The sequence below is a fragment of the Diceros bicornis genome, chromosome 11 (assembly GCF_020826845.1).
Source record: "Diceros bicornis minor isolate mBicDic1 chromosome 11, mDicBic1.mat.cur, whole genome shotgun sequence".
Taxonomy (NCBI): Eukaryota; Metazoa; Chordata; class Mammalia; order Perissodactyla; family Rhinocerotidae; genus Diceros; species Diceros bicornis.
Window position 1 is genome coordinate 4,976,504 of NC_080750.1, and position 27,315 is coordinate 5,003,818.

Sequence of the window (27,315 nt, forward strand, 5' to 3'; positions counted from 1 at the left end):
GGAAGTCGACTCTTAGAGATCATCCGCTCCCACCTTTCGATTTTTAAACTTTTTACTGAAATATAGTCTATATTATGTAAAAGTATATAAATCAACAGCATACAGCTTGATACATTTCTACAATTTGAACACACGTAACCAACAGCCAGAGGCCTCTCTCGTGCCTTTTCTAGTCACTGACCCTCCAAACAAGAGTTGATAACTGTCTTGACTTCTAATACCACAGATTAGTTTTGCATGTTTTTAAACTTTATGTAAGGGAGTCACACTGTATTTGTCTTATCTAGACTCTTCTGCTCGATATGATGCATACAGTGTGCTTGTGATTCCTTCATTTTCATTGCTATATAGTACTCCATTGTGTGAATATACCACAATTTATTTATTCTATTGTTGGTGGGCATTAAAGTAAATTTCCAGTTTTGGGCTATTATGAATGGTGCTGTTGTTAATGTTTCTATTCATGTCTTTTAAATGAGTGTGTGTATCTGGGAGTGGAATTGCTGGGTCATGGGGTATCCACATGTTCAACTTCAGCAGTTAACGTCAGTAGTTTTCCAAAGTGAATGTTCCAGTTTATACCTCCTTTAGCAGTGTGTACAAGTTACAGTTACTTCACATCCTTATGAACACTTGGAATTTTGACTCTCTTACTTTAGACAGTCCTTTCCTTTCACTATTTAAGTGAAGAAATTGAGACTCAGATGAGTGAACTCATCTGTCCAAGACCAGGCTTAGTTCTGAGAAAACAAAAGTCCTTGTAGCTCAGAATTAAGCGTTTTTTTTTTTTTTTTCTTTAATTGGTAGGGACTTGTACAGAAGAAAATCGTAGCCAGATTTGGTATAGGTATCTCTCTAAGGAAGATTACAAAGCAGGATTTATTTTTGTCTAATCTGAATTTTTTTTTTCTTTTTTTGTGAGGAAGATCAGCCCTGAGCTAACATCCATGCCAATCCTCCTCTTTCTGCTGAGGAAGACCAGCCCTGAGCTAACATCTATTGCCAATCCTCCTCCTTTTTTTCCCTTTTCTCCCCAAGACCCCATTAGATAGTTGTACGTCATAGTTGCACATCCTTCTAGTTGCTGTATGTGGAACGCCGCCTCAGCATGGCCGGAGAAGCGGTGTGTCGGTGCACATCCGGGATCCGAACCCCGGGCCGCCAGCAGCAGAGCACGCGCACTTAACCGCTAAGCCATGGGACCAGCCCCTAATCTGAATTTAAAATCGTTTTTTGGACACTACTGTTTCAGTGTCAGTGAGCAATAATGATTTAAGCACACAGCTAGGACATACATTTAAATTCTTACCTATCTACAAAAAAGAGATTATAGATTTTAACCTAAGATTAACATGATCAAGCTAATTTTAGAAGAAGCCATTTATTTTTGAAGTCCTACTTAGGATAAAATATCTTACTTTAGCTTTAAGCAGCCTTCTATAATAAAATTGAAATGCCTTTAAATGGTGCACTTAGTGTAACCCAGTGGGAGGGTTCTGACGTGTGGGCTTTCTTTGTATTCATTAATTTGAGATAAGCTTTATTGAGTAATGGGAAACCCCAATAGTTGGCCTTTGAGGAAGAAAAAAACTTAAAATTTGTTTTTCAGAGTTGAAAAACAGGAAAAAAGTTGAGGTTTAAAAATAAAAATTAGAAAAAAATTTTAGTGAATACATGGAAAACCAGATATAGATAGCTTTTTTAACCAAAAAAAAGTGCATGATCAATTATAGAAAAATACAGGTAAGCAAAAAGAGGAAAATAATTATCAGCCAGTGTTCCCAGCATCAGAATATAAACAGCAACACTTAGAGTCTGTCCTTCCAGGTTTCTTGCATTTGGGGAGCCAGTGGAGAAGCCGGCTGTCCAGATGAGTAGTTTATTAAACAGTCAAAGGACTTGATAAATATGGGTATTGTTTTAGAAATGTGTCACTCCTTTAACAGCAGGAGAGGAAACCTCTCAGTATTATTGTTTATCCTTCATCTGATAGCTGCATAGTGTCTTGATGATCAACCAGTTTACCCTTACTGGGCATAGCTGAGTGTCAGCATCAGCATACATACATGCACACGCACACCTTTGTGCGCTTGTCTCGTTTCCTTAGGTGAAATTTCTTCAGGTGGAATTACTGAATCAAAGCACCTAATTTTACAAGACTGTAGAATTTCTCTCTGCTTATTCACTCAGTAAAAGCTTAATGAGTTCCTGTCATGTGGCAGCACTGCTCTAGGCACTGAGGGTACCAGAGGAAGCTACGTGAACAGTTTCTGCTCTCAAGACACTTGGTGGGAGGGCAGGGTTGATGGGCAATAAATAATTAATTAATGAGATAATTTCGAATAGTTACAAGTGCTCTGAAGTAAGGCAAGTTGAAGAAATTGCTGGCTTTGGGTTGTAGAGTGGATGGGAAAGCCCTCATTGTAGAAGTTGTGTTTGAATTAACATTTGAATGACAAGAAAACCCAGGCATGGGAAAATCTGGGGGTGGAGCGTTTCAGGTTGAGGAAGCACATATGCAAAGATTCGGGGCAGGAGTGACTTTGACATGATCCAGGAATAAAGTCCCAGTGTGGCTGGAGCTCGGCAATGGGAAGAGTAATAACAGTGAGATCAGATAGCTAGGGAAGGACTGTAGTCAGAAGTTCGGATTTTACCCCAAGTACAAAGGGGGAGACACTGGAGACTTTTTGTATTGGAAGGATATCTGATTTACATATTTGGAGGTCATTTTGGCTGCTGTGTGTAAAGAATGGATTAGGAATGGGAGTATTTGAAAAGACAAAAATGGAAACAGAGACAAATGGAAGTTTTGCCCTAATCCCGGAAGCAGATGGTTCTGCTTTGTTCTAAGGTAGTATGGGTAGAGGTAGTGAAGAGTGGATGGATAAGGGAGAGCTTTTGACTTATTGATGGGTTGGATGTGGTAGATGAGACAAAGGAAGGCATCAAGGATAACTCTTAGGTTTTTGGCAGAGCAACTGGATAAAGGATAGTGTATTTACTTAGGTGGTGAAGACAGGAATTGGTCTGGGAATGGGAATCGAGTTGGGCTTGTTAAATTAAAAAGCCTAATAGACATCTAAGTGGAGGTGTCGAGCAGGCAGGAGTTGATGAATATTTGGTGGTCAGGTATGGAGAAATAATGTACCAATTTGTATTCCCAGCAAAATGTATATGACTGCCCATTTCTCTATATTACTGAGTATGCCAAGAATTATTTTTATAAGCAAAAATATTTTATTTTTTTCATAATTTTAGGCATTTGTGTTTCTTTGCTGAAATCCCTGTTCATGTTCTTTCACCATTATTCTGTTCAGGTTCTGGTTTGTAAAAGCTGTCTGTAATAAGTATATTAACCTTTTGTCTAATATATATATTGCATTTTTTCCCCTAACTTGACATTTGTTTTTAATTTTAATGATGTTTATTTGACATTGGAGAAATGTTTAAATTTTATATAGTCATAATTTATTTTGTTTTTACCTTTGTATCCTTTAAAAAGGTCTTTTCAGCCTTAAGATGAGGAAAATATTCCAGCTATATGTTTTTTTTTAGTTGTTTGGTGATTTCAGTTTTGCATCTTTAATCACTTTAAGGTTTTATTTTGGTACATAATGTAAATAATAAATCTTATTTTCCCTCCAAAAGTAGTTAGCTCTAAATTCACTGTCATTTATTAAATAATCTGTCTTTTCTCATTGATTAAATATTCCACCTTTATTTTATATCCTAAATTCTTATCAACTTGGGTCTGTTTGGGGTTTTCTATTATATACTATTATTGATCCATACAGTCATTTTTCTCTCATCCTTTACAGGTCTACTGAAAACTTAGAGAATTCTTCTAATCATCTAGTTGGGTTTTTTTCCCTCAACATCACCAGCTTCGATTGCTGTTGACATTTTGTTATACCTGTTTCATCTACCCCTCCCCCATACACACACGTTTTCTTGCTGAGGATTTTAAAGCTAATCCTGGGCAACAGGGAGTGAGGGAGATGCATGTCTTGCGTAACCACTGTCATCTCCAACAAATTAACAATAATTTCTAAATGTCATTTAAAATTCAGTCCATATTCTGATTTGCCCATTTGTTTCAGAATTGCTTTTTTATAGTTGGTTTCTTCAAATCAGGATCCAAACAAGATTTAATAATTGTATTTGCTTATGTTTCGTAATTCTCTTTTTAATTTTAAAACAAACCTCCACCCCCATGTTTTCACGCCTTTGATCTTTTGGAAAAACTGGGTCTGTTGTCCTGTGGAATGTCCCGAGTTCTGAATTTGGCTCATTGCTTCTTTAGTGGTATCCTTTAGTTTGTTCCTCTGTTCTATTTTCTGTGGGCTGGAAGTTAGATCTACTGGCTTGATTATATTCAGGTTTATTACTTCGTTTATTTATTTACCTAAGCCATAATATGATACATTTTGTTTCATTCTGTTTGTCTCACTTTTAGTGGTTGCCAGGATTGATTGTGGGTTTATATGGTGACAGCCTGGTCCCTTCGTTGTGAAGCTCCTCATTAAGCTTTCACCTAGTGGCTTTATTATCTGTTGATATCTGTTTATCATCTATTCCAGATAGTCATTACCTGAATCATTTATTTCAGTATGCGTAGTAAAACAGTGATTTTCCTGAATTTATTGTTCTGCATTTATTAGCTGGAATTCTGCAGTACTTTCACATAATGGGGTGCTCAGTAACTGTGAAAAAGAATGGAAAGTCTGTATATACAGACATAGAGTTATTGCTAGGACTTTTTTTTTTAGGTAAAAAAAGGGTCATAATTAGAGCAGCATATATATTAGTTTATATTTGTAAATAGGAACAGTGGAAGGAGTAAACCAAAAACTAATAAAAATAGTTAATTGTAGATGGAAGGATCAAAATTGAAACAGGGTATCTCTGAATATACCTTATTGTAAAGTTATGACATTAGAATTATATAAATGTTATGTTTACTCAAAAAACATTAAGTCAAAAAAGATAAAAAGCAATCCTTAAAAATTAAAAGCAGGGGCCGGCCCTGTGGCTTAGCAGTTAAGTGCGCGCGCTCTGTTGCTGGCAGCCCAGGTTTGGATCCTGGGCACGCACCGACGCTTTGCTTGTCAGGCCATGCTGTGGCGGCGTCCCATATAAAGTGGAGGAAGATGGGCACATGTGGTAGCCCAGGGCCAGTCTTCCTCAGCAAAAAGAGGAGGATTGGTATGGATGTTGGCTCAGGACTGATCTTTCTCGCAAAAAAAAAAAAAAAAATTTAAAAGCAAACAAAAACAAATGAACCTGTTTATCAAGTTGAATACATTCTGATGCAGAGAAAAAGCATTATTCTAGCTAATCTTAAAACCCTGTGTTTTGTCCATTCTCAGAGGGGTATAATCTAAGGACAGAAAGAACTACAAAGAAATCTTACGTTTAATTTATTAACCTTAAATTTATAGTAATATTGGTGTTGTTATTTTGAAACTATTTTAGTATATTGTAGGATAAAACAAATAAATATTGCTGTTACCTTAGGAATCCATTTTCAGCAAAAAAGAAGAGAGGTACAGATATAAAATCAAAGAAATTAAATTAAAATGCCATCATCTTCAGTTTGAATTGGAAATGTTAATGTGAACCCATTATTTTTTTCCCCTCTATTTAAAAATGTAAGTTTTCTATCTCTACCTGTTGTAAAGTCTGGAAGGAATAACATCACACTAGCAATGAACACCCTTATTACTCAGATTACGGTCTCTAGATACCATCCCTACTCAAAGGGAACCAAGATTGAAGATTCCTGTTGGAGTAAATGACTGATTTGAAGTCTGAAGGAGGAATAGTACAGAATGTTAGACCAGAATGTAAGGAAGCTGACAGAGACAAATAGGTCCGTATCAAAGGACACTGGAGCCAACTCGAAGGGGCTCTCACTGGCCAAAGAGTGGGTAGTTGAGTATCAAAATAAACAACTGTAATTCATTACATCACTTTGAGTTAATAAAAAACCATGAATTCGTAATAATGTTATACATATAACAAAGGAAGCATAGAAAAAATAAGCAAAGCAAACTCATGGAACATCATTGTACATTTCTTTGGCACCAATGCATTATTCTGAAAATTGATAATTGAAAAAACTTAAAAATATAACCATTTATCCTGCCTTTCCAGTATGAACTGTGTTCACAGAAACAAAATTCTTGATGTTGAAAAGCATTGTTGCTGAAATTTTGTTGTGAGATTTAACCATGCTAATAAGATTTAAATTTATTCAGTATTTTTGCTTTGAGTTTTTTTCAAGAATGCTTTAAATTGAGCTGCCCTATTAAGTCATTCTGCTATTACCAAGCCAGATGTAAATTTTCTCCTCCTCTTGCTTTTTCTGTATATTAGAATCCTGCGTACAGTAAAATAAATTTTATTCACATTAGTTATATATTGTTCTTCTGTTGTGTTTTGCGTTGCTCTGTCAGCAGTATCCTGGTCTGAACCAGCTGTCCACTGGCCTGGGAGGGCTGAGTCTTCAGAGTTCTCCACAGCCAGAGAGCCTGCGACCTGTGAACCTCACTCAGGAGAGGAATGTTTTACCCATGACTCCTGTGTGGGCACCTGTCCCTAACTTGAATTTAGAACTCAGAAAATTAAACTGTAGCCCAGAGTAAGTATTTATTAGATAGTCTTTAGTAAGTAATGTACTTTGTCAAAAACATTGTATGACTTTCAAAAATGGTAAAAGTAATATGATATGAAATCCTTGATTGAAAGTTTTGTCAGTGTGGACTTTTCTATTTTAGTTTGAAATAGAAGTTCTAGGTATAAAGTTCAATTTAGGCCATCTGCTCCTGTCCCCATCTCTGTCTCCATCCAGTCCCATTCCCTGTCACCTAATGCTAGAGACATTTTTTCTATTTGAGTGAAGGATTTCAGGAGCCCCAATCTAACTATATTTTTTTCTTAAATTTCTTTTTCCTCATTTTTTACCAGTAATAACTTCTGAGGTCTTTTAAATAAGGTCGAATCTTTAAAATTTTATGCCCTTCAGTCTTTTCTTAAAAAGGACACAGACTTCACTTATGTAATCCCAAGAACAGATTTAGATGAATGGTTTATCTCTGAATTTCTTTTCCCACTCAGTATCAACTGTGAAGACCATCACCCCCAGGCTTCTTTATCCGGCCTGAGTCTAGATTTGGACTGCCTTGATTGAGTATGTCCTCACCTCATGGAGAAGTTGAGCTGGCAGCCTGCATCTGCTGGCCTCCAGGCCCTGGTGTGTCGTGGGTGGATGAGCTGTCGCTCACCTCATGGTGCCTCCCAACCCAAAAGCTCTGCTGTTGCCTGCTTTCAGTCCTACTATCTCCTGAGAGTGGGATATTCCTCTGCACCCACATGCTTTTTAGAAGAGGTCTTCCTGCTCCTGGAATCTCTCTGCCTCGTAAAGTGAACGCTGATTCACAGAACGACAGTCTTCTTCCTTGCCTTAGGAGGATTAGTGTTCTTCTTTAGAGCCAATAGTTTTCTTTATTAAGGCAATAGTTTTCTAACTTTTTAGAAAAGCTATAGGCTCCTCTTTTTTCAACCAGAATCTTATACAGATTTCCAATACAAAAAACAGAAAATGGAGCAGCTCCCAGAGTTCCCTTCTGCTACACTCTACCACCAACACCCCTCGCTCCCCCACCCCCGTGCCTAAGGCAGTGCCAGGATCATTTCCATAAAATGCATCAGCACCAATTCTAGGTCAAAAACAGCTGCCCATCCTTCTGAGTGTGAGTGCTCTCAGGTCGGTAAGTATGTGGATATAGCCTTGTATTATGAATGGGTAGACATCCCCCGAGTAGGGGAATGTAGTGTATGTGGGCGTATAGGAGATCCCATAGGTAGGGAATGGTGTATACGTTTCTACTCAGTTATATGTTTTCTGTGAAAATCTCTCTCTCATCAAAATACCAAAGCAGAGTAATTAGGAGTCCAGGTTTTAGAGTAGACAGACCTGGGTTCTTACTGGGGATCCACTGATAAGTAGCTGTGAGCCTTTTGCAAATTACTTAACCTCTCAAATTCTCAGTATTGTCAACTGTAAAACAGGAATAATAATTGTGCCTCCATATTAAGATAAATCATTCATTCAATAAAATGTACTGAATGCCTTCTAAGTTAAGTATCAGGCACTGTTTCTAGGTGCTGGGAATGAAGCAGTAAACAGAGTCCCAGTCTCGTGTAACCTGTATCCTGTTAGGGAAGACATGCTATGAACAGTCAGACCAATGAGTGTATGATGTACTGTCAGAGTATTAGTGGGAAGTAGGGAGGGGTCAGGGTGGAGGGTGACTGTTGTTACTTAAGGAGTTAGGACAGGTTTTTCGGAAGGAGTTAACATTTGAGAAGAGATCTGGGTGAAGTGAGAGAGCAAGCCATGTGACCCTGGGAAGAGTGTGACAAGCCACATGAACTGCACATGCGGAAGACCTGAAGCAGGAACCAGCCTGGTGTGCTCAGGGAACACCACCAGCCTGGAATCAGCACCTATCCACGTGTCTCTACATACTGTCTTCTTAAAACTCCTTTCCTGGTTTCCAGTACTTGTGCTGCTTACCTCTTTGGTTGCCCCTTTATTGATTGGTGTCTACTGAATTTATACTTACAACTTGATAGGTTATAAGCACTTACTCTATGAGAGGAATAATGCTCAGGTGACAAGTGGGAGAGACAGACAAGGTACACAACCAGCTAAAGAAATCAGACTGATTGTACCATAGAAGCATAAACAGATCTCGGAGCAGAGAGGAAGAAGACACTGCTGCTGACTTGTGATGGGGGGAGGGTGGTTTCAGAAGGAGCAATGACTGGGGTGAGTCTGGTAAGAGTATGAGTTGAGCAGGTGAGAAGTGGGCAGTGAAGCAGGCACAGCATCATTAAAGATGCAGAGGTGCACCTTCCCTCCCTCCTGCTCGTGCCCTCCGTGCAGGTCAGAATGGAGAAGTTGTGTTTTCCTGAATGTGTTTTCCACCATGAAAATGTTGAGTCCTTAGTTGAGGTCTTTTGACATGTGTTACATATATGCCTGTTTAAAGCAATCAGGACCTTCCTAGTACAGTTATATAACATACCCAAATGATTTTCACTTATGCCCTTAAGTGTTCTTAATTATGTGCAACAACTATGTACCTCAGTCTACTTTTTTCTGGTAGCTAACGTAGTCCGTATGTTTATATTTTTCACAGTTCATTTCGGTGTACTCTGACAAATATTCCACAGACACAGGCTCTACTGAATAAAGCTAAGCTTCCCTTAGGATTGTTGTTACATCCCTTCAGAGACCTAACGGTAAAGTAATGTGTTTTGAAATATTGTGGGTACTGATGTGTGCTTATGTGTAAGGTATTTAGATTGTATATTTTCTTAGAATCTTTTTCATCTTCTTTGATTTGAAATTAGAAATAATTATCTCTGTCAAATTCAAGTCAAGAAACATTTTCTCAGCACCTGCTTTGTGACAGGCCCTAAACTAAGCACTGGTGAATACAGAGCTGATGAAGCTATTGACTTTGCCCCTAGGAAATTCTGACCTAACAGAGGACAGAGATGGAAAAACAGATAACCGCAGTGCAGGATAACGGATGCATGTAACTAACAGAATTCTGTGAGGTACTCAGGTCATGAGCACAGTAGGGGACGTGATCCCCTCTGGGACAGGAGCAGAAGTTTTCTATGAGTGATGAGGTCTGAGTTAGATTTTGAAAGATTAGTGGTTTGGGAAGTTGGAAAGGCCATAGAAGACAGATAAACTGTAAGAGTCCTTTATTAAACATAAAGGAAGCAACAGCAATGGTGTCCAGAGAGGGAGGACGAGTGTGTGATTGTTCCCGACTGTGTTAAACAAATATTCTGTGTAATAACAGAGTCCCAGTGGTTCAAGTCTGTTGAATGAAAACATCCCTTGTTTAAGTTTCCACAGTCTGTTTGGTTTAATACGTAGCTTACTGGAGTTTTATGCATACCTCTGGTATTTCAGGTATGTATAAATGCATACTTCAGCAAATGTGTTTATACTAAAATTTCTTAAGTTCAGAAATAAAGTTTAGCAGATCCATTCTATTTACACTTTGTAAGTTGCATCTCTCCCTCACACTCTTTACCTCCGGGGTTTTCTACCCCTCCTTCTGCTCCTGAGTGTCTCTCGTTGTCATTCATCCAACTGTGGCTTGACTACCTGTCGTGCTCGATGCTCAGGGAACGGAGGTCAACATGCTTCCTCATGGAGCTGACTTTCCTACTAGGATGTGCAGAAAAAGCAAAGTGGATAGAAAACAAAATAATCATGACATGCCATAAGTACCTTGAAGTTATTCATTCAGTCAGTCCCATTTGATCACCTGTAATACTATTACAGCCTTCATCTCTAAACCAACATAGTTACGTTCCCAAGTACACAGGAGAGAATTTTTGTCTAAATACAGGTTCCATGTATGATACCTCCTGGAAGTATATACACTAAATTGGCAGCAGTGGCTTCCTCTGGGGTGTAGAATTCGGGATAGTTTTTTATTTTCTCATTTTCGGTTAACTGTTTTCCTGATTTTTTCACAAATGATACATAGTTACTTGTGTAATAAAAATTGCATATGTGAAAAAAGTTAAATACAAAGATACAAATGTTTATGTATAGATAGAAAAAAGCTAGAAGGAAATATACTAAAATGTTATCAGGGGTTAATTCAGAGAGGTAGAATAATATGTGATTTCTTAATCTTTTTTCATATTTTCTAAATTTCTTACATTGAATATAAAGTTGCTTTCCCAAACAGCATAAAGAGATGTATTTTTTAAAGGCACACCGTGTTTGGTTTCAGTGGCCTCGGTCCCCATCTAAGGAGCAGGGCCTCACGGTGCAGCAGGACGGGCGTGTCTGGGGGTGTGTGTTTCTTTCTCACCGCCGTTGCTGAGTCCAGCTGATGAGCTCTGAGTTAGGTTAATTTCTTGGCCAACCAGGCTTTTCTCATCAGCCAATAGCTTGTATTACGTTTGGTTTGACTTTATTTTAGTGTTATCCTATCGTTTGTGACAAAGAGGGAGGAAACTTGATTGAGCTTGTGTTGCTCAGCACGTCACTGAATTTTATCAAAATGCCTCAATTGCAAAGCACAGTTCTGGTTTCTGTATGTGGAGCAGAGCCGTGTGTGTCCACCCCCCAGCTGCCCTTCCTGCTCCAACGTCTGCATTTTACTTCCCAGCAATTACCGGTGATCACGTCCAACACCATCGTGAGGTGCCGCTCCTGCCGCACGTACATCAACCCCTTCGTGTCCTTCATCGACCAGCGCAGGTGGAAGTGCAACCTGTGCTATCGGGTGAACGACGGTGAGTCTCGGGCTCTCGAGTCTGTGTGTTTCCTGGTATTGTGAACGTTTGACCTTTTTGTCGTTGTCTGGCCTCTCACCTTGCTGGTTTAAAAACCTTCATGCCACATTTAATGGGGACAGTATGGGCCAAGGACACGTAATTTTGGCTGGCCAAGGGCAGAATTGATGAGGAGGAGAATGACAGCTAGGGGAAGTAAAAAAATACTCACAGAACAAGCAGTGAGGGCCACACAGGTGGGGTCGTGCAGACCAGTTATGCTTGACCCTGACGGGTTACGGTGGTCTTCTGTTTGTGCCTTTGGTTCATTCAGCTCTGTAGACCTTTGCCAGCACGTATGGACATGAGTGCATGCATGTCTGTCTGTTGTCCCCTTTAGTCCTTCTTAGGTCCTCTTAGTATAATGCTTTCAGATTTGTGTTTCTGTCTTGATTTTTTTCCCCATGTCCTCTGACATAATAAATAAGACACAAGCCTAAGAAACAAGGTTACTCGTGTCCTGGTTTCCTCACCTGATTTCAGAAAGTAAGTGTTTTTATCCTTCTGATATATTTTTTAAAGAGTTTAAGGGATTCGTTTTTACCATTCGGTGTTCACAGAGCTGTTGTAAACCTCATATAAATATTAATGATACAGGTGTTTATTTCTAGGTCTGTATATGTGTATTTAGTTACAAGTTGTGTTACTAATTTGTACTGGATTCCTCTTTCTTACCTAGTTCCTGAAGAATTTATGTATAACCCCCTGACCCGATCTTATGGAGAGCCTCATAAGCGACCAGAAGTTCAGAATTCAACAGTGGAGTTCATTGCCTCTTCAGATTACATGGTAACTATTCAGTGTTCAAGTTAGTCGTGGGAAACAGTTGTATTGGTCATTTGTAATATGCTGTTAAGTGAATTCTTGTCCACATTTTGAAGATGTCCATAGTATGAATTTTTCAAATTAATGCTGAAAGTTTATACATAACAAATAGAAAACTCTTTGTGAAGGTTGCTTGATTTCCTAGAAGAATGCGATTCTGTCACTAAGAAACATTAGTAATGTTTTATGATGAGCACTAACATCTACAATTTGTTGCCATTTTGATTCGATTGCTTGCATGGAATGAATATAAATATTCTGTTACCATTCAATATTTAAGACCTTCAAACATAAAAAACTCATGTTTTTGCCAAAAACTACAGTTTTCCGGCTCTTAAAGATGTCACTGGCTGACTGATTCACCCTGTACAGTTCTCAAGATAAATGGATATTGACTTCACTCTAACTTTTCCCTTTCTAGTTCACCATAAAATTCTCCCTGTTCTTTAATTAGACCGACTCTAAGATCTCATTCTTCTTTTCTGCTTACAAAAATGAATTCTTAGCCTAAGTTCTGCTCATCTTCTTTGTCATATCTAGTCATTTCAAATATATTTTTAATTAATTACATTTCTTCTATGTCCTCATTTCTAATCTGTTGCCTGCAAAAATATAAAGTGTTGCTAGTAGGAAAAGGTTAAAAGGGACAACTAATGTGTATTAAATGCCTTGTGCTTGGCCCATTTCTTTCTTTATTTTTGTAATTTTTATGGTCCTTTGTGTCCATTTTAGTGTCTGCCTACTTAACTGCTATTTTCCTGTTTCCGTATTGAACTGTGCTAACCTTGCTCTTGGTCAGTTTTCCTCTCCACTCCTTGCCTTCTCTACAGCTCGCTGTGTCCCAACTCGGTTCTGGCTCCTTAGGAACCTTAATCTAGTTCAAGTGATGAGGCAAGAAGGAATCTGATTTTTGCCGTATGACCCATATGATCCTTGGTTGACCTATTTTTTAAAAAAGACTTCATATATCCTTTTATTTTAACTTTCTGTAACAGTAATTTTCAAGCATACTCTGAAGAAGAGAAAACAGTATGATGAGCCATCATTTACCCATCACCAAGCTTCAACAGTTAACGTTTGGCCAAATACATTTCATCTATCCCCCATCCACCCCAATGGCCGGTCCCCTCACCCAGTCTGGAGTTTATGAAATGCTGATCCCAGCATCCTGTCATTTAACCCATAAATACTTCAGTGTGTGTCTCTAGCAAATAAGGACTTAACATGTTTAGAATACCATCACAAGGACTTTCTTTACATTTAGCACTTAACCTTTGGGATTTGGCCACCACCGGGTGACCCAATAGCTAGTACTAATGGTGATCAGATTTAAAAAGATAAATATTAAAAAAAAAAAATGGTTTTAGGAGTAGGGAAGGGATATAGAGGTTAGTATTAAATAATAAATAATTTTAATTTTTCTTTGAAAGCTATCTCAGCCAACACTCTTACCAGGAAAACATTTAGCCCATCTATTTAACCATTACTCTATAACCGCTGCTTTGTCGTGCTTAATCCACAGCCAACTTTGTAAGAAAAAAAGTTAAAGGAATGTTATTTTCATTAGCACAGAAGATCTTACAAAACATCAATCCTATTTGTATATCTTTTTGTATAACATATTCAGTAAATATTCAATAGTAATAGTGATAGAAAATGAATAAATTGTACCTCTAAATAAGCGACTTTACTTTTGTTCCTTTCAGCTTCGTCCTCCTCAACCTGCAGTTTACTTGTTTGTTTTAGATGTGTCTCATAATGCGGTGGAAGCTGGATATTTGACAATTTTATGCCAGTCACTGTTAGAAAATCTAGACAAGTAAGAATTTTTTTTTACTCATAGTGTGTGTGTGTATATATATGTAAATATTTTTTTTTGTGTGTGTGAGGAAGATCAGCCCTGAGCTAACATCCATGCTAATCCTCCTCTTTTTGCTGAGGAAGACCGGCCCTGAGCTAACATCTATTGCCAATCCTCCTCCTTTTTTTTTGTTCCCCCCCCAAAGCCCCAGTAGACAGTTGTATGTCATAGCTGCACATCCTTCTAGTTGCTGTATGTGGGATGCGGCCCCAGCATGGCCGGAGAAGCGGTGCGTAGGTGCGCGCCTGGGATCCGAACCCGGGCCGCCAGTAGCGGAGTGCGCGCAGTTAACCACTAAGCCACGGGCCGGCCCTATGTAAATATTTTAAATGTGAAGTATTTATTAGCAGTTTATGGGGTTGGTTTTTATTAAGGTTGATTTCATTTACCTGTCACTAAAGACTGCTTCCTGCCCACCTTAGAATAAGGGTCCTGCTACTTGGATTATTATGATTTATGACTTGGCATCTGAATCATAAAATCCTTTAAAAGGATTCCTAAGTAAGGAATTTAGATCTCATCTAACTATCTCTCTGACTTAGCAGCTCTGAGCACTGGGGCCCAGAAAACTTGACTTGGCCAGGGTGTCAAGGATCTGGATGAGAGAAATCTAGCTGCAATTTACGCCTGAGCAAGGAGTTTTTCATAAGATAGTTTTAAATGTGCTAATGAGAGAATGAGCTGGATAAAGGGAAATAGGGAATTGATTTTATGCTGAAAATTTCAAGAATCCAGAAACTGAGCCCTTCACTACAGCACATTAGTAATGAGCTGTATTGTGGAAGTGGAAACAGGGTATAGGATAGATTGCTTATACCTGTCTCTGATTTCTGCCTGTGCGTCTACCAGTATTAGTCATGAAGGAGACCCTCAACTAGCTTTAAAAATGAACCTTCCAAATCTCTGGAAAACAAAGTTGTTTGTACCTTTCTCTTTCAACACCCACAAGAGATATGACTTAAGATTGTTAGTAAGAGTGGTTCACTACTGCAGGGGTTCTGACGTGTGTAGAGGGGTGAGGTGGTGATGTGTGAATACTTTGTCACAAATCCTCTTGGTGGTCCCAGAAAGTTCTCTCCTGTCTTCCCTGTGAGTTTCAGTCCTTGTTCTGCTGAGTGCTAGCTCTAGTGCCGTAGTCTGCATGTCGCTGATCTTGGCCTGTGAATAAACTGATAACATTGAGACATTTGAAATAAAAACACCCCCACATATTAAATGATTTGCTTTTAGTTTCTTTTAGCAGAATTTTTGTGTTTTTATCCTTGATTGAAGCATTTGTGCTTATATCATGAGTGTTTAATTCAGATATAGCTTTAGCAGTGAACAGCAATGGAAGACCCTTTGCAAAGAAACGGTTTTTAAGACTAGAGTTGGCTTGCTAGAAAAGTATGAGGATATAGCCCTAGAAATAGGAGCCAGTCCAACAAAGATGAGTGACTATGTGCGAATTAAATAGACTATGCAAAACCAAAAGGATAACGTTGGGAATGGAAAATAGTTTTTTAAATAGATATTTATTTGATTACAGCAGAAAATAAGAAACATTAGGAAAGTAACAAAAAGGTAAAGGTGATAGGAGAGCAACAATGTAGCAATGTGGTTTTGGAAGGGGCTCTGGATATAACTTTGAGAAAGAGGAATTTGATACTGGGGCAGTTCCAGCTCAACTCTGTATTTTAAGCTAGGGGTAGAGTAGGTAAAAAGTCTCCGTTCTAATGGGTAACAAACACCCTAATACTCAGTGGCCTTAGAAATCTCAAAGGAGTGAATACAGTCCTCCCTGGTTATCCACAGGTGATGGTTCCAGGACCCGCCTCGGATACCAGAATCCACGGAGGCTCGGGTCCCTTAGTCCAGCCTCTGTATCGGTGGGTTCCCCAGCCACAGATTCAACCACCTGTAGATTGTATGGGCCGACCGTAGCCTGTGGAAACGTTGTAAATCTTGACCAGTGCTGGTAAACTAAACACCCACATAAAATTTGTTGCATTCTGTTCTCTTAAATGCTTTTTGACCTAGCTTGCAGCCTATATTTAAGTAGCCTGATTGATCATGCATAATAGTAATAATGCTTGCATACTGTTATGGCATCCTGTAATATTCAAAAATATTTTAGGGGCCAGCCCGGCAAGTGGTTAAGTGTGCGCACTCCACTGCGGCGGCCTGGGGTTCACTGGTTCGGATCCCGGGTGCACACCGACGCACTGCTTGGCAAGCCATGCTGTGGCGGCGTCCCATATAAAGTGGAGGAAGATGGGCACAGATGTTAGCCCAGGGCCAGTCTTTCTCAGCAAAAAAAGAGGAGGATTGGCAGATATTGGCATAGGGCTGATCTCCTCACAAAAAAAAAATATATATATTCAAAAATATTTTAAAGGCATTGCTAAAACAATAAAGTATGTAACAGCAGTTAACGTAGTTGGTGGTACTTAGAAATATCCTTTTGTAAGATGAGGCATCTATCTTATCAATAAGGAAAGCTTGACTTGACCGGCAGTAAAATGGTAATTTATTTTTTGCTATGGCATTGACTTTTGAATACTGAGTTCTAGCAGAAAATGTTTAAAAGATTGATGATAGATAAAATGTCTCAATGTTCTTAAATGCAATTTTTATTTAAAATTTTGCACATTAAAATCTGATTTGCATTACATTCAGTCTTTTCTTAGAAAGTACTCGTTTGTCATTCTACCCTTAAAATACTTAAACAAAATAAGCTATTTTTTTAATATTGGAACTGAACATAGTGGTAATTTTTCACTTTTAAAGGAGTGTGTTTGAAAGGAAAGTTAGCAAGAAATTTTTGTTCTTTTAATCATGTCATTTTTAGTGTTGGTTTATTTGAATATAGGTCAGTTTTCTAAAGTGTGAACCCTAAACATGTCAGGTTTCATCTGAAAATGAAAGGTTTCATCCTTGTTCTTCTCTCATATGTATTGATTTAGACAGGGATAACTTTTCTGTCCTCGAAAAAAAAGCATATGTAATTATTCTTAGACTTAGTTTACTATTTCATTATGTTTTTAAATAAAATAAGTTACTGAGCACTTTGAATTTAAAATTGTCATTTTTATCTTTAGGCTTCCTGGAGATTCACGAACAAGAATAGGATTCATGACCTTTGACAGCACTATTCATTTCTACAATTTACAAGAAGGATTATCACAGCCTCAAATGTTGATTGTGTCTGATATAGACGGTAAGCAATGAATAAAATAGAAGTCTTTCTAACTACAGATTTTGGAATGAAGTCTTCTTTATTTGACAGTACATCTTGTCATAATGCTGTAAGGATACTTTGGTGCACTTTGATATTTGTTTAAAAATAATTACTTCCTGGAAAATACTTGATTTTAAGTTTTTTTACACCTTTGTGTGTGTACTGACACACACACACACGTGTGTAATGTAGCATATTTGTATTTAATAAAGCAATATTATAGTGTCCATTACATGTACGGCCTGTTAAAAACTAAGATTTTTTAATTTATTATATTCTTTTGACTTGATTTATCTGTTGATTAAAATATATATTTTCCCTACAGATGTTTTTCTGCCTATACCAGATAGCTTACTTGTGAATCTCTATGAAAGTAAAGAGGTGAGATTGATTTTTTCATGAAGTATTAAAATATTTCTCTTATTTCAACTGTTTACTAAAATGTCTAACATTTGTTTACCTGGTATATTAACAGTGCTGTAGACAATGTAGGTGGCCTACCTATTGGCTCCTCGGATTACAGTCCCCAAAATGTAGTGACACACACCGTACTCTGGAATGTCTTGAAGAAGAGTATTATTGCCTTGCTTTCTCAGTAATTCAACTTTTCATTTTTGTTTTCCCAGCTTATAAAAGACTTACTGAATGCATTACCAACTATGTTCACCAATACAAGAGAGACACACAGTGCCCTTGGTCCTGCGCTTCAGGCTGCCTTTAAATTAATGTCTCCAACAGGCGGCCGCGTGTCTGTGTTTCAGACACAGTTACCTTCCTTGGGCGCAGGACTTCTGCAGTCCAGAGAAGATCCCAATCAGAGATCAAGCACAAAGGTAATTGTATCTGGTTTCTCTGTCATACTCAAGATGGTGTTTTCCACCTCGATAGACTGTGTGATTATTGGTTTGTTGTTCTACTTTTCTGCTTCATTAATAGTAAAAAACTGGTAAGAGTTTAACTCGAATTATCGTCTTGTTTTTGTGTTGCAGTGTGTTCTTTTTATTACCTTGTTTGCAAGTCATAGAAATTTAGAAATCATTTACTGAAACCCTTTCATTTCACAGATGGGGAAACATTATACTATGCTGCCGAAGGTTGAATAACTATCAATAGGGAAGACGTGACTGACTTTCTGACTCCAGTGCTCTTTTCTGTTACACAAATGATAATACTTACTAAATCTGAGATGTCGTGGTTGAACATGCTCGGACCAGTAAACTTGTTAAATATAAAGATAAAGAAGTCATTGTGGTGGGGCCGGCCCTGTGGCTTAGCGGTTAAGTGCGTGCGCTCCGCTGCTGGCGGCCCGGGTTCGGATCCCGGGCGTGCACCACTTCTCCGGCTATGCTGGGGCCGCGTCCCACATACAGCAACTGAAAGGATGTACAGCTATGACATACAACTACCTACTGGGGCTTTGGGGGGAAAAAATAAATAAATAAAATCTTTAAAAAAAAAAAAAAAAAGAAGTCATTGTGGGGGCCGGCCTGGTGGTGCAGCGGTTAAGTGTGTGCACTCTGCTTCAGCGGTGCGGGGCTTGCAGGTTCAGATCCCAGGCACGCACCGACGCACCGCTTGTCAAGCCATGCTGTGGCAGCGTCCCGTATAAAGTAGAGGAGGATGGGCACAGATGTTAGTCCAGGGCCGGTCTTCCTCAGCAAAAAGAGGAGGATTGGCATCGGATGTTAGCTCAGGGCTGATCTTCCTCACAAAAAAAAAGTCATTGTGCCACACTTGGACAGTGGAAACAGATACAAATCATCAGTAATCTCACTATCAATAGAATAACATTATTGAGTTATGCAAACACAACTAAGCATAATTGGACATCATACATCTCATATATACTATCTTTCTTAACTTTTTTCATTGGAAAGTATATTCTCATTTTCTGAGATCCCTAAAAATTCTCTTTAAAAAATATTTTTTAGTAACTGTGAAAGTACTCGATTTAATTAATTGCCCCTTAGTTGTTGAATAGCTAAATTGTCTCTAGTATTTCCACTATTAAAAAAAAGAATATGAGGCTGAATATTACTTGGATTTTACACGAAGATTTGGTCAGAATATTTTAATCCCTCATTTCAAATAGTAAATTAACTAGAACAGTCGTTTTATTCTGTACATAAATTTTGTCTGACCTCAACTTTTATGTGAGAAAATGCCATCACAACTAGTTATGAGTATGAATTAAACAGTTTTAATAGTGTCATAACTCTTTAGTCACGTATTCAGTTTTTCCCTAGGATAAATTCCTAGAAGTGAAATTATTGGGTAAAAGAGTATAAACTTTATTTAAATTACTCATGTATTTTGCTTATTGGGGTTTTTTATCAACCTGTACTCTTAAGGACTTTCATCTTCTAGTCACCATGTTGCTTTTTTTCTTCACCAGTTTGCTTGAGAAAAATAGCACCATATTTTACTATTTATATAAATTGTATTTTTAAATTGCATTTGAGAAAGAAGCTAATTTCAAAGTAAATTGGGGCAAGTATATTTTTTAAATTCATCAACAAGCACAGCTAGCATCGGTTCATTGATCCATGGCAGCCCGTGACAGAATACTGAGGTGTTTTGAACATAGGAAGGTGTGTGTTTACTGAATTCTTTGATAGAGTGTTGGGAGTTTTTTATCATTTACCTTTCAGAAATATTCTCTATGTGCCTGGGACTCAAAAGCTTAAATATCTGTTCTGTTTTACATATTCCTTCATATCTGTGTAAACTCTAATGTAATAATCATACACTATAATTAAGATTGAAACATTTTGTTATGCAGTGAGTGTTGTAATTAAGAACTTGGAGCCTGGCTCCTGTATTTTTAACTCTTTCTCCAGTGCCACCTTCTCAGCTCTAGTGTCCTCATACCAATGGGAAACCTTCCTTAATCTATTGCTCTCTCACGTTGTTAGGTAACAGTATATAATAATGGTTAGCAACTCTCTCTGGAGTCAGACTTCTTGAGTTTATATTCCAGCATCCACCACTCAATAACTATGTAATCAGTCATGTTACTGAATCCTTTTTTTTTGCCTCAGTTTCCTCATCTGTAAAATGTAGATAATCCTATGGGATATATGTTATTACCAGGGTTAAATAATTTAGTTTATATAAAACATCTCAAGCAGTGCTGGCACGTAAGTGCTTGATAAATGTTAGCAGTTATTATTATTCTTACAGGAAATCTGTGCCAGCTGCCTCGACATTTTAAAAAACTCCTTAGTTTGATAGGGGGACAGAGGCTATGCTCTTCCTTATTACAAGAGACCTAAAAAGATGTGCAAAATTCAAGCTTTCTAGCTCTTACTTTGTGACCTGTTGACTTAGGTTGTACAGCATCTTGGCCCTGCAACTGATTTTTATAAGAAACTCGCTTTAGATTGCTCAGGGCAGCAGACTGCAGTGGATCTGTTCCTTCTCAGTTCACAGTATTCTGACCTTGCTTCGCTAGGTAAGGAGATATCACTGTGTTTATCTGTTTACATACACATTTTTAACATATAATTAAATCTAAACTCTTTACTAAGAGTGCTCAGTAGTTTGGGGAGAAAGGCATGTGAATTAGATATCTATGAAAATTACGAGTCAACTTTAAAGCACCATACAAATATAAAGTGCTTTTACAGTTTTGATTTTAAAATACAATTTCCTTACCATTCTGCTCAACAATAAACCTTATCGTTTGTTATATTTTACTAATGTTTGTGTTTTCTCAGATATGTATATTATCCTTATTTGATAGCTTAGATTTCCTCATTGTGATTTAGGGTTCTTCATAATATAGAACGTGTACTACTGTTGGACAAGTGGAATACTATCGTTTCTGTAGCTAATCCTTTTTATGTCTCTCTCTGAAGCGTGCATGTCCAAGTATTCTGCAGGGTGCGTCTATTATTATCCATCTTTCCACTATACTCACAATCCTTCACAAGCAGAAAAGTTACAAAAAGACCTAAAGCGATATCTCACAAGAAAAATTGGATTTGAAGCTGTTATGAGAATAAGGTGCACTAAAGGTATGAAATTAGAAAAATTATGCTTTATGTTACATACTTTTGTCGAAATTAACTACCTGTGACTACCTATGGTTGTTCATTGTAAAGGACTTTCAGCTTGATCCAGTTAGCTGTACCCTGTTTTAAATATATAGTTATTGAATAATCATTGCCCAATTTTTATAAGTAATTTGAATAAGTGGGCAAAAACGATGTTTTGCTTTATTAGGAAGAACCTAAGGGAAAGCCATATTGGAGGTGATTTTAGAAGGGGAGATAGAAGAATAGGGACGATCTTAAATGAAAATTGTCAAATTAATGATCTTTGCCTTCATAATCATTCAGATAGTCTTCAATGTACAATACCTCGGTTGAATGTTTGCTGGAGGGATTCTGATCCCTTATTTTAATTCTTAAATGAGTTGTATGGTAACCCTCATTTGTTTAATTTTGTATGTTAGCTCTTCGTCTGACTTCAAATCACATATGAGAAAATATTATAAGATTGGTTATCAATATAATTTAAATACGTAGTCTCCCTTTTACATAACCCACATTGGTTTTTTGGAATTGCTATTTTAGAACGTCTACTGACACTCCAATCCTACTCCCCAGCTATCCTTTTGATTCAAAATCAGAGACATTTTTTACTTTAAAAAATAGCTTTGCTTGAGGGAAAAATACTACTTTACCTTGTCTTTTAGAGCAGAGGAGGTCTGTCCTACTTCCTCTGCTATAACTAGTTCTCTCCTCCCTAGGTCTTTCGATGCACACTTTTCACGGGAACTTCTTCGTCCGTTCCACTGACTTGCTGTCGCTCGCCAACATCAATCCTGACGCAGGGTTTGCAGTGCAGCTGTCGATTGAGGAGAGTCTGACAGACACGTCCCTGGTGTGCTTTCAGACGGCCCTGCTGTACACGTCCAGCAAAGGTATGCCGACAGGAGTGCGGTGGACCTGGGGCAGCAGTAACCCCCCTCGCACAGGCTGGGAGAGTAGGGAGAAGAGTGAACATACGGTAGGCAGTAATGGAATTGGCGTTAGTTAATCAAATATGTGTTCCCTTTTTTTTTTTCTTTTACTCGTTTTTGAATCTTTAATTAATATCTTTTTGTGTGTGTGTGTGTGTGTGAGGAAGATCAGCCCTGAGCTAACATCCAATGCCAATCCTCCTCTTTTTGCTGAGGAAGATTGGCCCTGGGCTAACATCATGCCCATCTTCCTCTACTTTATATGGGACGCCGCCATAGCGTGGCTTGACAAGCGGTACGTCGGTGCCCGCCCGGGATCCAAACCTGCAAACCCCGGGGTGCTGAAGTGGAGCGCATGCACTTAACCTGCTAGGCCACCAGGCCAGCCCTAATTAATATGTTTTTTTGACTTGTGGAAGACCTGTATTCCCAGAATCATATGTGTCTGGTAAACAACTCATGCTGAATGCAGCGATGTCATCCTTAGCATTCTTTCTTGCACCATAAAATCAAGAATTCTGCATAGCGCTTAGGGCCTACATTTGTTATTTGACAGTCTGAGTTTTCTGATGTGAATGAGTGATGGTCAAATAAAAACCAGAACCTAATGTTTAACTATATACAAAATATAGTGTATGTTCATAGTCTATCTTCAGATTTGGAGAGTGTGTAATTTTCTTTAAAACATGTTAATTGTAAAGCTTTGTTTTTACATTTCAAAATCCTGTTGGTGATTTAATCCAATCAAAACAATGACTTAAGTAATATTTTGACCTGTTTGCTTTCTTTCTTTCTTGGTCTAACGTGTTCTACAGTGACCTTTATCAGTCCTTTCGTTTAGGTGAGCGGAGAATAAGAGTGCATACACTTTGTCTGCCGGTGGTCAGCTCATTACCAGATGTGTATGCAGGAGTGGATGTACAAGCTGCCATCTGCCTCCTGGCGAACATGGGTGAGTAAAAAAGTGAAGGAACAGGTGAAATGTATTTTTCTATCCTAAAAACTGAACTGTGGGCATTTTTTTCACCCTAGAAATCCCTTCTTTAAAAAGTATGTATGTTGTACATTTTCATTTATGCAGTGTGTATTGGACAGTTCTTATATTTCTTATTAATTCTTTAGTTTAAAAATCTTTTGGGGCCAGCCCAGTGGCATAGTGGTTAAGTTCACATGCTCCGCTTTGGTGGCCCAGGGTTCACAGGTTCAGATCCGGGTCGTGGACCTACACATCACTCATCAAGCCATGCTGTGGCGGCATCCCACATACAAAATAGAGGAGGATTGGCACAGCCGTTAGCTCAGGGCCAATCTTCCTCACCAAAAAAAATTAAAAATCTTTTGGGGGATTCATAATTACTAAAAATTGGTAACATCCCAAGTGTCCTGCAGCTGGTCAGTGTATGAACAGCTATGGTTTGTTCAATGGAATGTACAATGGAATATAGCTCAGCCGTTAAAAGGAGTGAACTGTTGATATGTGAGCAGACATGGATTAAAGGCATTATGCTAAGTGAAAGGAGCTAGACTCATAAGCCTGCATACATATGACTCCATTTATATGACGTCCTGGAAAAGGGACGATTACAGGGGTGAAGACTAGGTCAGTGGTTATCAGGGTTGGGGGCAGGGGGAGGATTTTAGCACAAAGGGGCAGCACAAGGGGATATTTTTGGGGTGATGAGACAGTTGTGTATCTTGATTGTAGTAGTGATTACATGAGTATGCATTTAACATAAAACCACCATAGAATTATAATCAAAAAAGTAAATTTTACTGTATATAAGTTTAAAAAAATCCTTTGGGGAAGTAATTTAGCACTGAGTGTTTTGTTTTTAATGAATTTACCTATATGATGAATTTAGGCATGAAATGAACCTTGTTATTTCCCATGTAGTCCTGGAGGAAAACTGTCATTATTCCTCATTTTGGGAAAAATTATAATAGCATTTACTAAAGGATCTCAATTTTTTAATTAACGTTTTACATCTGTATTTCAAATTAATTATACCATAACTGATTTCTTCAATATACTTTTATTTTTAATACTTGGACTTACATATAGGTTCTCTCTATTTTAATAAAATATATTCTTGGAGGGAAATAAGTTTCACACTGATATCCGGCTCTTCAGAGATGAGAACCTGTGTTGAGTTTGCCATCTTTTTTTGTTGACCTGGGAGTGCTTTGATGAAGAAGATTTTAGAGGATCACGGGGGACAACTCAGATTGTAGAACTTACATTGTTCATACAGAAAAATATGATACTTTATACATGTGACTTTTGCTTGAGTAATGGAACCATCTCCAGAGCTTTCTCAGAAGTGGATGGATGATATAGGTTCTCCAGTATCACTGGTGGTTAAGTGTTTTTAGACCTAAAGAGATTAAAACAAAAAGGTCCAAAACAATCTAGATTTGTTCTGATTGTTAGGCTTATTCACATTTAGTTCAGAAAAATTGTGTAATGAGCAGATACTTTCAAAATGATGGAGCAGATGAAATATATTTTTCTATCCTAAAAATGGAATTTTTGTTGGTTTCTTAAATAATGTATGTAAATTTTATCTCTTATTGCATTCATTGGAATCTAATGGTTAAATACCTTTTCATTTTGGTTGCTGCCTAGCTGTGGATCGATCAGTTTCATCAAGTCTGTCAGATGCAAGAGATGCCTTAGTGAACGCTGTGGTGGATTCGCTATCCGCGTACGGCTCCGCAGTCTCCAGTTTACAGCACTCTGCGTTGATAGCACCCAGCTCCCTCAAGTTGTTTCCGCTCTATGTTTTGGCCCTTCTCAAACAGGTAGCTGTCTATACACTGTTACATTTAATAAAGTCTTAAAATTCTCAATACATAGGTGAAGAAATGAAATCTCAGTTTTCTAGGAGTTTTAAAATGTTTACCTAGATGATTATGCAGCTTAGCATTGAAAGAGTTTTGAAAAACAGGAAAAGATAGTGGAAAATGAAGGTGCGCAAACACCTGATGACTGTTGTGAAGCCCTGTGCTCTCGCTCGTTACTGTGTGGGGGCAGCTTGAACAGTGGTGTGCTTACAGCACACTCGACTGTGTGCTTCTGGAAGGAGCCGCTCTTCACTGAATGCCTCTCCAAGTCTCGGGCGTCATAATAGGTGTTATATACACATCATCTTGTTTAATCCTTACAGCAGACCACAGAGGTCAGCATTGTTTCCCTGTTTTCCTTATGGTGACAGGATAGCTTTGAGACGCTCAGTAACTTGCTCACATGCCTACCTATTAAATGTCAGAGCTGAGAATTGAATCCAGCTCTCTGATTTGAAGACCTTGCTTTTTCCATGATTGATGGTATATATCCGTTTTACTATTTGTCCACTATATTTATGTTTCCCTTTGCAAATGTATATCTTCTTCTCTGTAGAAAGCATTTAGGACTGGTACAAGCACACGCCTGGATGATCGCGTGTATGCCATGTGTCAGATAAAGTGTCAGCCGCTGGTTCATCTAATGAAAATGATCCATCCCAACTTATACAGGATAGACAGACTGACGGATGAGGTAGGATTTCTTTTAAATTTAAATATATTTGACTGTCTTGATTCTACAGCCAAGGTGGTAATGTGTTATTAACAGTTTTTCCCAACCCCTGTGGTAGTAATACATTAACTAAGGACACTAGCCGTGGATTTGATTGCCAATGGAGCATCTGATACTATCTATGGTTATGGCGTTTTCAAAAGTAGTTTCATATAGGAAATAATTCACCTTGTGGGTTTGGTTATAATATTTATTACAAAGCTGAGTAGTAGAGTGGACATTTCCATTTATATTTTGTAGATGTTGACTGTTTCTGGTATGATCAGAGGGCAATTTTAATTACATTGTAAACCAAATCTAGTATCCGATAGTATTTTTTAGTATGCAAATATATAGTGTCTTTTTTCTTCGTTGTGTTAAAACTACCCAGTGGAATCTTCTCTGTATTATGTTACTAGAGAATGTAAAAAAGTAACTTGCTTTACAGCAGATTTAATAGTCGTGCTTTTTTTTTTTTTTTTTTTTTTTATTTATTTTTCCCCCAAAGCCCCAGTAGGTAGTTGTATGTCATAGCTGCACATCCTTCTAGTTGCTGTGTGTGGGACTCGGCCTCAGCATGGCTGGAGAAGTGGTGCGTCAGTGCGCGCCTGGGATCCGAACCCAGGCCGCCAGCAGCGGAGCGCGCGCACTTAACCACTAAGCCACTGGGCCAGCCCTAATAGTCGTGCTTTTAATATATCCTCATCCCAAAAGGGAAGGAAATGGACAAATCGTTTTGCGTATTCATGTTTTTATCTTTTTAATTTGAATGTATTTGAGTGTCTTGATTCTGCAGCCAAGATGATAATGAATTAGCAATAATTTTTTGCATCCTACAAAATTCTCAAGTGTCATTTTTCAGTATTCCATAAAGAGCTAGTGGCCATTAGCTTCCAGATGGGGTTGATAGTAATGTAAGCTCATTCACATGCCATATTTTTCTTTTTAGGGTGCAATACATGTTAATGACAGGGTTGTACCTCAGCCACCTCTTCAGAAGTTGTCAGCAGAGAAGCTGACAAGAGAAGGTGCTTTCCTTATGGACTGTGGCTCTGTAAGTACCCTCTACTGACCAAGATTAACACTGTTCCAGCTGGCAAAAGGAGAAGCACTTTCAGGGTCCAGCTCTGTTATCACAGATCAGGCAGTAAAAGGTGGATTAGGAGCTGAGAGGCAGTGAATTGGTGACTGACACAAGAGGTCAATTGATTTTAGACTTTTCTAGTTAAACATCATTTTATTTTCATAGATTAGTGAATTTTATTATCATGGATTATTTACTTTCGTGGATTATGTGTACTCAATAAAGAGAAATAAAGAGATAAATTCCTGTCTTCAAGGATTTTACTGTCTAGAACCATAAAATTCAAAGGAACCTCAAGAGTTTATCTAGTTCAGCTTATATCCATTGTCAGAAATGCCATTGATGATTAGGAGTTCAGGAGGAGTCACTGGGCAGGGTGGTGGTGAAGGGTGTCAGAATGGTCAAAATGGCT

The 27,315-nt window shown here is 38.2% G+C and overlaps 1 protein-coding gene across 4 annotated transcripts in view; it reads left to right on the forward strand.

Annotated features, from left to right (window-relative positions):
- Positions 1–27,315, forward strand: part of SEC24B (SEC24 homolog B, COPII coat complex component) — an 85,931-nt gene that overhangs the window by 53,811 nt on the left and 4,805 nt on the right. For 2 of the 4 annotated variants that reach the window (XM_058549888.1, XM_058549890.1), the window contains 15 exons: positions 6,462–6,646; positions 9,213–9,315; positions 11,223–11,349; positions 12,068–12,177; positions 13,920–14,032; positions 17,155–17,273; positions 17,620–17,675; positions 17,921–18,127; positions 20,625–20,748; positions 21,155–21,313; positions 22,051–22,224; positions 23,105–23,215; positions 24,890–25,065; positions 25,664–25,801; positions 26,769–26,873. In XM_058549888.1, the coding sequence (XP_058405871.1) occupies positions 6,462–6,646; positions 9,213–9,315; positions 11,223–11,349; positions 12,068–12,177; positions 13,920–14,032; positions 17,155–17,273; positions 17,620–17,675; positions 17,921–18,127; positions 20,625–20,748; positions 21,155–21,313; positions 22,051–22,224; positions 23,105–23,215; positions 24,890–25,065; positions 25,664–25,801; positions 26,769–26,873 (2,007 nt within the window). The remainder of the gene's footprint in view (positions 1–6,461; positions 6,647–9,212; positions 9,316–11,222; positions 11,350–12,067; positions 12,178–13,919; positions 14,033–17,154; positions 17,274–17,619; positions 17,676–17,920; positions 18,128–20,624; positions 20,749–21,154; positions 21,314–22,050; positions 22,225–23,104; positions 23,216–24,889; positions 25,066–25,663; positions 25,802–26,768; positions 26,874–27,315) is intronic. The other 2 variants (XM_058549889.1, XM_058549891.1) reach the window with 1 other exon arrangement.